We start from the raw sequence: 14,046 nt of genomic DNA on the forward strand, positions 1-14,046 counted from the left end.
CTGTTTATCAGGGAGATCCTCTGCAAGTCAAAGTAAATGATGCATTTTGTGTTTTATTCCTACAGTAACCAATAAGACGTCTCTGGTAAATAAATGACATAATGACGATAACATATTTCATCTGACATGTTTAATTTGAGGACAAGAAAATTAAAGTGCAATCATTTTATTTGAAGTCAAATGTCTTTAGCTATTTCATTTAAAGTAGGATTTAAGTGTTAAACTGCTGACAGAAATTGTTAAAAGATAGATTTTTGTTTAGACATTTAAAAACACAGCATCACAGTCAGCTGCGAGCGTCTTCCTGTGCACATGTAATTGTCAGTAGATAAGAACTTAGATGAGACAGGAGTTGCCAGTTATCTGTGGCGATGTTAAAGTGCACGGCATCTTCCTCTGAGCTGATCTTTAGTAACACGTGAGACTGTGGCGGGAGGAAGAAAAGCACTTTGAACTCTTCTTTATTGCACAGCTCTGATATGAGAAAAGGAAGAAAGTGTTTTTCTACCAAGGCCGCCAGAGCTGCCTCCTTCAGCTGGCAGCAGAACAGACTAGTAGCGCAGTCAGCCAGTTTCTTCTCCTCTATGTTCTCTGAGCAGATTTCATCCCATAAACCCTCGAACAGATGCAATTTGCTACCTCGTCCCCAAACCGTGGGAACAGGCACCGTGATAAAGGCCTGCTGGAAAGACACGTGGATGTCGGGCAGGTTGGAATGCCATGAGAGCCCATCCTGGGTGGTAAAGATGACGCTGGCGCGTAGGGTGGTGGGGTAGGGTCGTCTGGGCCTTAGCCTTAACTTCAACACGGGCGATGGCTTCTCCCTGAAGAGACAAGGAACACTGATGTCACTCAACTTTTCATAGTGATCGTCTGTGAGGTTGAAGTGGAGGCGAATGCTGAAGAGCTGATCAAAGCGGGAGTCACAAGCTCCAGCGTGAGTCAGTTGGTAGGTTAAGGTGAGTTCTGAGGCGAAGTCGGGGTTGTTGAACTGAGCTCTGTAGGCTGTCACAGCTGTGTTTGCCTGGTCTGGGAAGGTTTTCATCTCACTTGGATTTAGGTCTCTTTCTTGATTGGTTTGCGTTTCTCCACCTGACTCAGGATCCACCTCAACCAGCTTGAATATCTCCTTCTCCGTGTGGTGAATGGTTAGCGTACTCGTCAGCCCCTCGCTCTCGGTCACGATGCATGACAGTGATCGCTTCTTTACTTGTCCCCCTCCCTCAAACGCCTCCTTCGCCAACACTCCAGCCAGCTTCTCCTTGGACAGTGTGGTGAGGAGGGTGTAGTAGAGGCGTGCATGGTCCTGGACGTCCGTGTCTCCATAGCGGCAGGCGAGATGCTGGAGGATGTCGGCCAGAGGGATGAGCAGCGAATCCAGACTGGGGTGGACAAGCAAGCGACGGCAAACTCCCAGCACGCTGTTCCCCAAACGCCAGTCGCCGCTCACACACAGCGAGGAGGATGATGGGGTGATAATGCTGGACAGGAAGTGGAGGGTTCTGTGCTGGGGGATTTCTCCTTCCTCCGCCACTCGAGCCAATGTTTTCAGGTGCCAGCAGAGGTTCTGCAAGGTGAGCTGAGCGAGGGGGACCTCTGTGATGACTTTCTGCAGAGCTTCTAGGAGACCCACTGCCCATTTTGGGTCAGGAAGCCTGTCCTGAGTCTGGTTGGCCAGGTTGATGAGGTGAGGGGCCAGCTGGGTGTGGTGGAGGTAAAGCTCACACAGCTTCTCCGTCAGGCTGTTAGAGAAGCGCTCCAAGTGGCACAAGTAGAACAAGAAGAGGAAGGCAGCTCTGAAGAAGGTGACAACGATCTCCCTGCTGCCCCTGTTCTCCACAATGTGCAGCAGCGATCTGAGGTGTTCGTAGAGGTAGCCCACCCCCCTGCCCTCCTCTCCCTCCCCTTCCTCTCCCTCCTCCAGGTAGACGAGGCACAGCAAGTTGAGCCGGGCCAGCATTGTGGTGCTGTCATTGAACACGGTGGGCACGAGAGCCGAGGCCAGTCGAGGAGTCAGCAGCACAGGGAGCGTCTCGTCTCCGTCATCGCAGCTGATCGGACGGTTCTCAGGAAAGTGCAGGATGCAGTCCATGTAGAACAGCTTCTCAGGTGTGCTGAGCAACGGGTGCTGGGAGAGTACGACCAGCCGCTTGAGGATGAAAGCTTCGTCCTCAGCGCTGAACAGGCTGTCGGTGAAGGCACACTTCATCAGCAGAATAGAGTGGAGGAGACACACCTGGAAGGAGATTGTTTTCTGTTATTCAATGCGTTTACATGGACTCAAGTAACCAGGTTACTGAGAGAAACCAGGTTTGTCTAATAACCTCTCTGAAGTTTGTCTTTTCCTTATGATTTTCAAAAGGCATTCACATGCATACTGGACATTCACAGTGTTCTTAATGTGATTGCACTGATAACCCCACAGATCTCACTTTCTACCAAAGAAATAGTTGCTTGCGCATTCTATGGATTATCAAGGTGTAATATTTAAATCCTATGAGGGCCACAAATTAAATTACAGTAATCAATCGAACACGAACCTCGCTTGTGCCCAGCAGTCGCAGCAGCTCAGCTCTGAATACAGCTGGAGGGACACCAGGCACCATGGCAACAACCTCTGTCAGTCTATGCAGGAGTGCAGCCTGACACAGAGGAGTGAGAAGGTACGACTCTTCCAGCAGGGAGGACAGGACTGAACGCAACTCCTTACAATCAGGGCCAGTCTGCAGTGTCGGCACGGTGCCCATAGGTCCAAGGATGAGAGATGACAGTACGGCTGAGTCTGTGTTATCCACCATCCCGGAGTCCTGGTCTGCTTCCCATGCAACTGATGTATTCCCTTCCAGAAGAGCCTTAAGATGCTCAGCACAAGCTCCTCTTTCCTGGGTGAGCTGATACACAGTGTTCCTCAACACCAAAGTGTGAAGTCCAGCGTAAGCCTGGTGGAGCCTTGAGGTTTCTCGCTGCCGGAGACTACCCAAGAGCTCGAGACGCTGAGAGAGGATGCCCGGGCTGCACGCCTCCATCTCCCGTAGACAGTCACAAGCTGTAGCCCGTAGGTAGCGAAAAGCGCCGTCACCGTGGATGTCACTGACGTCCTGGCCTATCTCAAGGAGCAGGTCCAGAAAATCCTGAGAGGCGCGGGAACGGTTGCTTACGCATGAGGTGCAGATGAGCACAGAGGTGAGGGCCAGGAGGAGGTGACGTCGAAACTCAAGGAATTTGGGAGGACACTGGGTGAACACCGACATGAGCTCCAGGGCTGTCTCTTCACCCACAAAGTCTGAGGGGCACAGCACAGTGGGATGCTCACATAATGGAGACAAGAGGAGAACCTGAGGTGGGTAAAAAAAAAAAAAGACAATAATAATTAAAGACAAGAACAACAAGCCTGGGTTATGGTAAATAGATAACCACAAAAGATCCAAATGATAAAGAATGGCTTTTAGATATATTTTACATTTTAATTGATGCCTTGGTGTGGACAGCTGGACACACGTCACTGAACAAAATAATAACTGCACTATTCTGGTCTCTTAAGCTAAGTGGAGGCTCATGTTTAAGTACATGCGGCTGTTTACCAGGACACTGTAGCCGGCTCTGTCGTCGCGGAGCTCCCGCAGCAGCTCCGCCAGGAAAACCTCCGCTGTTGTTCCGGAGAGGAAGCGAGACGGGCTGCGGGAGAAGGCGTCGATCCTGTCGGTCCAGCACGCCGCCATTATCGCTCAGAAGCCAGAGCTCAGCGAAGTGTAGATTTCGAGCTCAACAGCTCCTTTAATAGTCGCTGGACATACAACACATTTTACTTTAAAACGAGACGCAGAGTTAGAAAAGTGCAAACATCCAGCGTCCGGACACGGACCGAGTCCCGTGCCTCCATGCTTCCGCGTTGTGTCACGTGAGAAATCAGCGCTGTCAAAATGGCGCCCCCTGCTGCCCCGGAGGATGATCACGACAACACTGGTAAATTCTAACTATAGATTTAATCATTATTACATGTATGATGAGAAAATACGTCTTTTAAATTGGACACCTTTTTTGCATACCTTCATAGTAAGACAATTATTGCAATTACATAAAATTATTTCATAAACATTTAGTCATGAATGCATTTAAGTGAATGTGCGTGCGCAGTTACAGCGGCGGGGGGCGCTGGTGAGCACCGTCGTTTCACCACGACTCACAAAAGAAGAAGGACGAACTGGCCAATCACACGCTGTGTCTGTGTTTTGATACGGAACTTGTTTTAAGGCGCCAATTTTGTTCGGCGGCTGGAACAGAGATAAATCCAGTTTCCAGAGTTTCGTTCGTTTTCAGCGTTGCTACAATGACTGAAAACACTTTTCCCGTTTATAATGCGGATGCGATAGTGAACTTCTACCGAACAGAAGTTCTGACCGGCCAAGAAGCCAAACACTTCACCAAGAGCGACCTGACTCCGTCTCCTAAGGTAACGAAAGTTGGTGCTGCCGAAATCGGCGACGTTAAGTACACAGCATCAAAACAGATGGAGCTAGAACCAGTGTGGGTACAGGAGGAATCAGTAGATCCTAGTAGATCCTAGTAGATCTTAGTAGATCCTAGTATATCTTAGTATATCTTAGTAGATCCTAATAGATCTCAGTAGATCCTAATAGATCTTAGTATATCTTAGTAGATCCTAATAGATCTTAGTAGATCCTAATAGATCTTAGTAGATCTTAGTAGATCCTAATAGATCTTAGTATATCTTAGTAGATCCTAATAGATCTTAGTAGATCCTAATAGATCTCAGTAGATCCTAATAGATCTTAGTAGATCCTAATAGATCTTAGTAGATGCTAATAGATCTTAGTAGATCAACCTTACTGTGGTGCTAGAAACCAAAATTAACAATAACCATAAATAACACAGAGGCGTCATCTTTGCCAAAATCCATAGAAAAATATTTCGAATCTAACTCGTAAGACTTGTAACATAATGATTAGCATTGGATGAAGGATGTGTTTCCATATTTTCAAGTCTGTTTACATGTTTGTACAATTCTGTTCTATTCTGAAATTAGTTCGGTCATATTTCAATATAGGATTAGATAATAATAATCACCCATTTAGCTTGTGTTGATGTTATACAATCCTGGCAGGCTACAGCTGGTAAAGTGCCATCAAATCGGGACGTGCATTATTTTTTATCATTTCATTTAAATACATATAGTATGTCAAATGTAAAACTTGACACAACGAAGTATTTGAAATTAAGGAATTATGAAGGACAAACACCATAATTATATCATTTTTAAATACTTGAAAATATAAATCAGTAAACCACAATCACTGCAGAAAGAAAGGTTGATTTTTGTCCAGTTTGAGACTTTGCTGACAGTAAAACAAATGTCTTTGGGTTTTGGATAAGTGCATAAAGAACTGGCCCCAAAATTGCCTTGGTTTATTACTTCATCAGTAAGATAATAGTATACAGTGGCCAGTGTAATTTCCCAGCCACACTGACAACAAACAAATTAATTAAATGTACAATAAAATCTGACAAAAATAAATAAATAAAAATTAATACAATTTTAAAAAGTTTACAATAAATTCTGAACCTGAATCTGAAGTAAACCAACCAGTGCTTTATAACCAGTAAACTTTTTGAATGTGGATTGGCTCATTATTGCAGCTACTTTGAATGGTGGAACTATAAGTGATACTTTTACTGACATTTTATAGATTAACCAATTAACAAAGGAAACAATGGACAGATTAATCAACATAGCAAATGACTGCTTTGTTACAAAAGGATCGTGACACAGCCCATATAAACCAGAGGAATGGTTATGAATAGTAAGTTCTGCAGTGTACATTTGGGTGTGTGAAAAGAAATCTAAATCTATGCTTTAATAATTTTCTGATTCTGAGAGAAAAAGCATGTCAGAGAAATGGTTCACTTGCAGTCAGCTCCAGTCTCCTCTGCTTATATAAGATACAGTCCATTTACACGTTGTTCTCTCCTACAGCCTGAAGCAGTTCAAACGTTGTACATGAGAGTGCTGCATCTTCTTTATCGCTTCAGACCTGAGTGTCACTCAATGGTAAGTTCATAACTGTTGACCAACTTATCAAATGGCGTCCAAACACATTGCACTGAGGATAGACCCAACTTTACACCAAACAGTGGGTTGTTATGTCACTTTCAACACCTAACCTGTATGTAGGTTATAACGTTGTGGTAAATATCACAGGTAGAGATTAATATGATGTTGTATTTTTCCTCAACAGGTTCCACTTCTGGAGAACATTCAGTATCCAGTATATCACGAGGGGGCGACTGCAATCATGAGTGTCTACATGCGCATGTGAGTTTTCTTGCTGGATATACAGGAACAGTGTTGGTACAGTGGAAAGAAAAACTTAGTGAACCTTTTGGAATTTCATGGTTTCCTGCATTAACTTGTCATAAAATGTGCTCTGATCTTCATCTAAGTCACAACAATAGAAAAACACAGTCTGCTTAAAATAATAGTACACAAACATATGTTTTTATTGAACATAACATGTAAACATTCACAGTGCAGGGTGGAAAAAGTATGTGTATAACCCCAAGAGGTAATTGGAGCCAGGAGTGAGCCAAACTTGAGTCCAGTCTCAAGTCAGACTGCAGGAGCACAGCGCAGAATGCTTAATGAGGTAAAGAAGAATCCTAGAGTGTCAGCTAAAGACTTACAGAAATCTCTGGCACATGCTAACATTTTTGTTGACACATCTACAATAAGGAAGACATCAAAGAAGAATGGAGTACATGGGAGGACACCACAGAGGAAGCCATTGCTGTCCAAAAAAAATATTGCAGCATGTTTAAAGTTTGCAAAAGATGTTCCACAGCACTACTGGCAAAATATTCTGACACCAAAATTGAGTTGTTTGGAAAAAACACACAACACTATGTGTGGAGAAAAAAAATGCACCGCACAGCAACATCAAAACCTCATCCCCATTGTAAAACATGGCAGAGGGAGCATCATGGTTTGGGGCTGCTTTGCTGCCTCAGGGTCTGGACGGATTGTTGTCATTGATGGAAAAATTAATTCCAGAGTTTATCAAGACATTTTCCAGGAAAACGTAAGACTCTCTGTCCACCAACTGAAGCACCAGCAGAAGCTCCACAGGATGGAGCAGGACAAAGAGCCAAAGCATACAAGTAATTCAACAAACGAATAGCTTCAACAGAACAAAATACACCTTGTGCAGTGGCCCAGTCAGAGTCCTGACCTCAACCTGATTGAAATGCTGTGGCATGACCTTAAGAGAGCCATTCACACCAGACATCCCAATAATATTGCTACACTGAAACAGTTTTGTGAAGAGGAGTGGTCCAAAACTACTCCAGATGGTTGTGCAGGTCTGATCTGTAACTACAGGAAGCGTTTGGTTGAGGTTTTTGCTGTCAACCAGTTATTAAGTCCAAAGGGTCACATACTTTTTCCACCCTGCACTGTGAATGTTTACATGTTATGTTCAATAAAAACATGACAACATATAATGTTTGTGTACTATTATTTTCAGCAGACTTTGTTTTTTTATTGTTGTGAGTTAGATGAAGATCGGAGCACATTTTATGACCAATTCATGCAAAACTCCACGTAATCCCAAAGGGTTCACAAAGTGCCACTGTACCTGCTGTCACAGAATGAAACATATGAAGGTTTCTGAAGTTGACTTTATGCATATGTCCAGACATCTTCCTCTACCCACATAACAGAGGTCAGGTACACTGGAGCGTCCAGGGTGTTACAAGACATTCGGTGAATTTATTTATTGCTGGTACCTCTCTTCTGCTTGTACAAACTGACAGACTGATCTTTGTTTTAACTGTCATGAAGCTACAGCTGTGCAGTTGGATTGCATTAAACATTGTTAATCAATTTTATGTTAGTCTATTTACAGTTTAGGTTATTTAACATCATTGTCCTTTATCTTTTTAGGCGGCAGTTCCTTCCCATGTGCCTGGTCTATGATTTCTCACTGAATGACCTTCTTGCTCCAAGTAAGTATTTCTTACTTATTTCATCTTTCCAAAGATAGTTAAATTATTTGTGCTTAGATATTTCTTTTGCTGGTTAATGCACAGAGATCCTGCTATTCCTTTTCAGAAAAACAGAAAACTCTGACCGTTCTGAGCGCAATCATGAACTTCCTCCACTTCAGGAAGCAGAGGATGACCATGATCTTGGAGAAGCAGGCCAGATTTGTACGTAGCACCAGTTAAAACATAGATAACAGGGTAATAGCTATCCCCTGACTAATAGTGCTGGAGAGTTTTAGACCTCTAGCGGTGTTAATGGTGTTAACCTTTTTTCCCCCCAATTATTGAATTCCTGTCTTGTTCATTAAAAGCCCACACATACATTTGCACACATGGGTGATGCAAAACACACTTTTATAGTTTCACAGTTCAACTGATGGAGGACAGCTGGAGGAGACATGCCGGGATGTAACAGAAGGTCTACAAAACAATATATGATGAATTGCATTCATTAATTCAATTCAATTTATTTGTATAGCGCCTTTTTACAATTGACATTTTAACAAAGCAGCTTAACACAACCAAAGAAACTATGGAAGTTTACACGAACAGTGAAATGTGTATGAATCATAATAATCAGATTGTCCCTGATGAGCAAGCCGAGGGCGACGGTGGCAAGAAAAACTCCCTGAGAAGGCAACAGGAAGAAACCTTAAGAGGAACCAGACTCAACAGGGAACCCATCCTCATATGGGTGATTACATGATGTGTAGGCAGCAGGCAGTCCAGTATAACAATTAATGCCTTTAAGTTATTGTGGAGTCCAGTTAGTTATTGGAGGCTCTGGTAGACTGAAAATTCCAGACCTGGACTATCGAGCGTTGAGTCGAGACCTCAGCTGCCGACGTCCGTCAAGGCCAGGACGGTCTTCATGGTAGCGTGGAACCAACCCCAGTCACCACACGCATCCCACAGAGACCACACAGGACATCCAAGCGACGAGATCTCTGACCAGAAGTGAGGCACCAGGACGAGTCAGAAAGGTCCAGAGGGAAAAGGATGGAACAACGTGTGTAACTCGACAGAGAGACAGGAAGAGGGAAATAGAGAGAGGAGGAGAGATAACAGTTAGTTTTCATCACATTCAGATAATGTATGAGGTAAATGTATATTTAGAATAGTGCAGCAGAGAGTCCGGCAGGACTAAATATGACTTAACTAAAAGGGTGGGCCAGAAGGAAACACAGACATGAGGGCTCCCTGGGATGTAGAGCAACCGAAACACTTCACCATCAACAAACCTGAGTGATCAGTGAGAGTGGGGAAGACAGCATCTAAACATACCAGTTCACCATAATGCTCTATGTATATGCAAATCTGCTTCTAAATAGATAGGTTTTTAGCCTAGAATTCAACACTGAGACTGTGTCTGAGTCCTGAACGCTGTTTGGAAGTTTGATCGAAGTAGGCGTGGTGGCTCATAAGACACTAGCAGTTGACTTAGATACTGCGGCACAAGACCTTTGAATGCTTTAAATGTCAGAAGTAGTATTTTAAAATCAATGTGAAATTTCACGGGGAGCCAATGAAGTGTAGATAAGATAGGCGAGATGTGATCGTATCTTCTGGTTCTAGTGAGGACTTTCGCTGCTGCATTCTGAACTAACTGAAGCTTGTTTATGCACCTGGTTGAACAGCTAGAGGTGATGAAAGCATGGACTAATTTTTCTGCGTCGTTTGACAAAATATTCCTTATCTTGGCAATATTTCTGAGGTGAAAGAAAGCTGTCCTGGTGATATTATCTACATGAGCTTCAAATGAAAGACTGGAATCTAGAATCTCACCAAGGTCTTTTACTGTTGCACTAGATGTAACGGAAAGGCCATCTAGAGTTACGGTGTGATCTAATATCTTGCTTCTAGCTGCATGTGATCCTATAACTAGGCCTTCTGTCTTATCGTGACGACTCGAGATATTCAGTCGCCTGGTCTAGTTCTGTGGTGTCAGACGGTGATCCAATCAAAGTTGATAACTCTGGGAGATTACTGATAAAGCTCTGCGCTGTAGTTGATGTAAATGGACGTTTAATGCAATAGCGCGGCGCTGAGTATACATTATTAATATGACACACTGTAGTTGAAACAAGATAGTGGTCTGAGATAACTTCAGACAGTGGGAGTGTAAGTAAGTCCTACTACACACTGATCTACTCCTAGCGAGTCCAATATGGACATAAATGCTGTTCTCAGAGGGTCTTCTGGATTCTCAAAGTGAATATTAAAATCTCCAGCAATTAACGCTTTGTCTACAGAAACAACCAGGTTAGAAAGGAAATCTGCAAATTCACAAAGAAATTCAGAGTAGGGCCCTGGGGGTCTGTAAATGATAATTAGCGGGATCGGCTGAGCAGACTTTATATTTGTATCTATACTTGTTATGTTACTATAAAGACATTCAAAAGCTTTAAATTTGTGTACATGTTTTTGTACGATAGTCAGTTTATCATTATAAATAACGGGCGACACCTCTCTCCTCTACCAGTTCAGACGAGGCTGGTGAATGTAGCTGAATCCAGGAGGAGTTGCTTCATTTAAAGCTACATACTCATCCTGTTTAATTCATTAGAAAGTTCCTGCTGAACTGTCTGAATGTAGATATGGTTAGGACTACAACAGCAGGGAAATCTGTTGTATGTATGTATGTGTGTGTAGACATATATATAATATAGTATGTTGTATTAATATGATATTAGTATAATTGTGTGGTATATGTGTGTGTATATACAGTATATATGTATATATATGAGACACACACACACGTATATGTGTATACATATACATACATATATATATATATATATATATTTATATATATAGATTTATATATATATAGAGATTTATATATATATATATATATAGATTTATATATTAGATATTATATAATGTATGATTTATAAAAAGATTTATATATATCTATATATAGATATATATATATATATATATATATATATATATTTATATAGATTTATATTTATATAGATTTATATTCATATAATATAGACACACACACACAGTGCAGTTGTGATGGTGACTGTCACACATTACTTAGATGTCTTCACAGTTTATTTCTGTGTTGTCAGAGGGCAGACATGGACAGGCTGCAAGCCTACACCAGAGCCAATGTGGAAGCAGAGAAGAAGATTGAGATCCTGACGTAAGTTAAGATTTACCAGGAATTGTCACATTTGTTTGCTACTATTTATGGGGTAACATGTCATAGTATGGGTAAAGACTAAATCTGCACTTCAATATATATCTTGATTTTTGAGCTACAGTTTTGATTTATACCTCTTTTTTTTTGTGGGATCAAAATAGAGATAACCTATGCTCTGTACTGTCCCTAAATGCTACACAACACAGCATGATGTTGAATTTAATAATTAGGAGCGTAAAGGCTTTAAACTGAGACCGAAGACAGAACCGAAGTATGAACCAAACTCATTTGGTTCATTACATTTACATTTAGCCATTTAGTAGATGTTTTTACCAAAGCGACTTACAAGGGTAAGCGTAAGGAGGTCTTGCCTAAGGACCCTACTGGAGGTAGGCTACAGCTGGGATTTGAACCCCAATCTCCCACATGGTGGTGATCTTACCACTACACTAAGCAAAGCTGAAGACACCACTTTGACTTGGGAACTTTCAGTGGACACATTTTACTATTTTGTATGTACTTAGAAACTTAACGTTCTGCAGATGAATTGAAATCGTTTTCTGATTAACTACTATTGAAAACAGCTCTTAGTATTGTTTATTGGTTAGTTTACATTAAATGTGTGTGAAGATAGTGAACAATGTCTGTAACAAAAAGTTGCAGGTGACAGGTCCAAAGTTTTCATTTTGTTTAAACAACTGTTCAAAAAGCCAACAACGATGTGAAAACATGAAAAGCAGCTGCTGGTAAAGTGGAACTGTCATACCTGAAGAAACCTAACCCTAACCCATTTAAATGATAGGTGATGTGATCATAAGTGAAGTGCTCTTCCTCTTCAGTGACCTGAAAGACCAAAGGTGTACTTATACTTGTACATGTACAAGTACACAGTGACATGTGCAGACATGTGTCTCGCCCTTGTTCAGGACCATTCCACCAGAGCAGCAGGCCGAGGCCGACGAGCTGGCAGCTGCTCTCTCCGAACTGCAGACCACCACCATGCACGAATACCAAGAAGTGGTAGGTGACAAGGAAACAATGTGATAATAAATGCTGCTGTAATGTGAGCTGTCAGTCAACATGAAATCAACTGCTCTCATTTCAGAATACGATCAATGAAAGCATCGCAGAGTGGAAGACCAAAATAGCAGACAAGACTCAGAAACTGGTACGTGACTGCAGCGTAACATCACTGTCCCAGACGTCCTCAAGACCTTTCAGTAATGTGTGTGTGTGTGTGTGTGTGTGTGTGTGTGACAGGCCCAGATAAAAGTGGACGTCAGCAGCCTGAAAGAAGAAATCGGCAAACTCAAGTCTCAGATTGTGGAGTCTCCAGAGGAGCTGAAGAGCCAGATGGAGAAGATGAGGGAGAACGTCAAGAACATCAAGAACTCAATTGTGAGTAGAGAAAAAAAAAAAAACCTGGGAGATCAGCAGCTCTAAATGTTTTCATGTTGCATAGAGGTAGACTGACAAACGCGTTTTTGAGTTCAGAAAGAAACGGACGAGCGTGTGGTGGAGCTGCAGAACATGGTGCAGAGTGTGACTCACACCGAAGCTGAGATCCAGCAGATGCTCAACCTGCTGCAGGACCTGGAGAGCAGCATGAACAACACCAAGCAGAGGCAGGAGGAGGTATGAGCACTGTCCTGTGTTTGCATCAAGAGACGTTCCCTGATCATAAAGATCAGCATTAGAGCCTGATTCTTACTCCTACTGCACCGCTGCAGTTCTTAAACTCACCTTTATCCAAACTCCACGTGCAGCACCAGGAGCTGATGATTCAATACGAGAAGAAGCAGAAGGAGCTGAAGAACCTGTGTAACGAGGAAGGCCAGCTAAAGCGAGCTCAGGGCATGAAGCTGGACAAAGAGTCTAAACAGAACATCCGCAGACAGATGAAAAAAGAGATGAAGGAGCAGCATGTCCAAGACGTTCTGGGGTATATAATTCCACCACTGGAATAGAGATTACATTGTAGTTTATTAGAGTTTTCAATTCCTTATATTCCTGTTGTCCAGGCAGTGCAACCAAATCCATCAGAAACGTGAGGAGATGGCCGACAAAATCCAGGAGATCTCCAGAGAGACGCAGCAGCTGAAGGCCAAGATCCAGAGTCTGAGAGACGTCTGCAGCAAGGAGACGGAGAAAGCTCAGGTACATCCACCTTCCAACATGTTTGTGTCGCTGCTCAACACCATTTGAGACTTAACATGTGTCCCTCCACTGTGTCCAGGCCCTGTTTGACACACTGTCTGCTTCAATGGACGACTTGCACAGGAGAATCGAGATGCACGTGGTGGAACTGAAACAGGACGTCATCAAGATGTCTGCAAACTTTTAAATAGATCTGTTCATTTTGTCACCTGTTATGTTTGTTTGAACCTTTTCCCTTTAACCTTTTCAAATATTTAAATAAAGTTGTATTGTTATGAATGGAAGTGCTGCAATCTTGTTCTTTAAATGAGGCATTTAGTTTGTTAGAATGCTAAAAAGAAAAATGCACCATCTTCATCCAACAGTGTGAAACAAATGTGATGGACGGGCTTACGGTAAGGTAATGTATTCACAAACAGATTGTGTGCCAAGTAGCTGATGTGTTGTAGGTGGTGATGATGATATGATGAGACTTGTTAAAAGGTCTCGATGTGTTTGAAACAGTTGAGTTTTGGGAAGTTTAGTGAGGACTGGAACCTGGACAAGGTTTTTACAAACTTATTAACAGAAATGGAACTTTTTCTAAAATGCAATAAAAACTCAAGTCTGATTTGTTCATTTGCTTTAACTTTTATTTATCAGACAAAAGCAAAAGAAAAGATTTTCAGCTTTTACAC

At 42.4% G+C, this 14,046-nt stretch overlaps 2 protein-coding genes across 2 annotated transcripts; one reads left to right on the forward strand and one right to left on the reverse strand.

Moving 5' to 3' along the window:
* Positions 1–115: 115 nt before the first annotated feature.
* On the reverse strand, positions 116–3,894 carry ap5b1 (adaptor related protein complex 5 subunit beta 1). The gene is made up of 3 exons (XM_026344659.1): positions 3,582–3,894; positions 2,541–3,335; positions 116–2,236 (listed from the first exon to the last, which is right to left on the reverse strand). Exons 1-3 carry the CDS (start codon positions 3,717–3,719, stop codon positions 287–289), a joined length of 2,883 nt encoding a protein of 960 aa, XP_026200444.1. The 5' UTR covers positions 3,720–3,894; the 3' UTR covers positions 116–286.
* Positions 3,895–4,246: 352 nt separating this feature from the next.
* On the forward strand, positions 4,247–13,910 carry nuf2 (UF2 component of NDC80 kinetochore complex). Its single transcript, XM_026344550.1, has 13 exons — positions 4,247–4,450; positions 5,993–6,067; positions 6,255–6,331; positions 7,958–8,019; positions 8,126–8,223; positions 11,139–11,212; positions 12,139–12,232; positions 12,318–12,380; positions 12,473–12,610; positions 12,707–12,847; positions 12,979–13,154; positions 13,234–13,369; positions 13,449–13,910. The coding sequence occupies exons 1-13, from the start codon at positions 4,328–4,330 to the stop codon at positions 13,554–13,556; spliced, it is 1,365 nt and encodes a 454-aa protein (XP_026200335.1). The 5' UTR covers positions 4,247–4,327; the 3' UTR covers positions 13,557–13,910.
* Positions 13,911–14,046: the final 136 nt, after the last annotated feature.

Source organism: Anabas testudineus, chromosome 5 (genome assembly GCF_900324465.2).
Source record: "Anabas testudineus chromosome 5, fAnaTes1.2, whole genome shotgun sequence".
NCBI classification, from domain to species: Eukaryota; Metazoa; Chordata; class Actinopteri; order Anabantiformes; family Anabantidae; genus Anabas; species Anabas testudineus.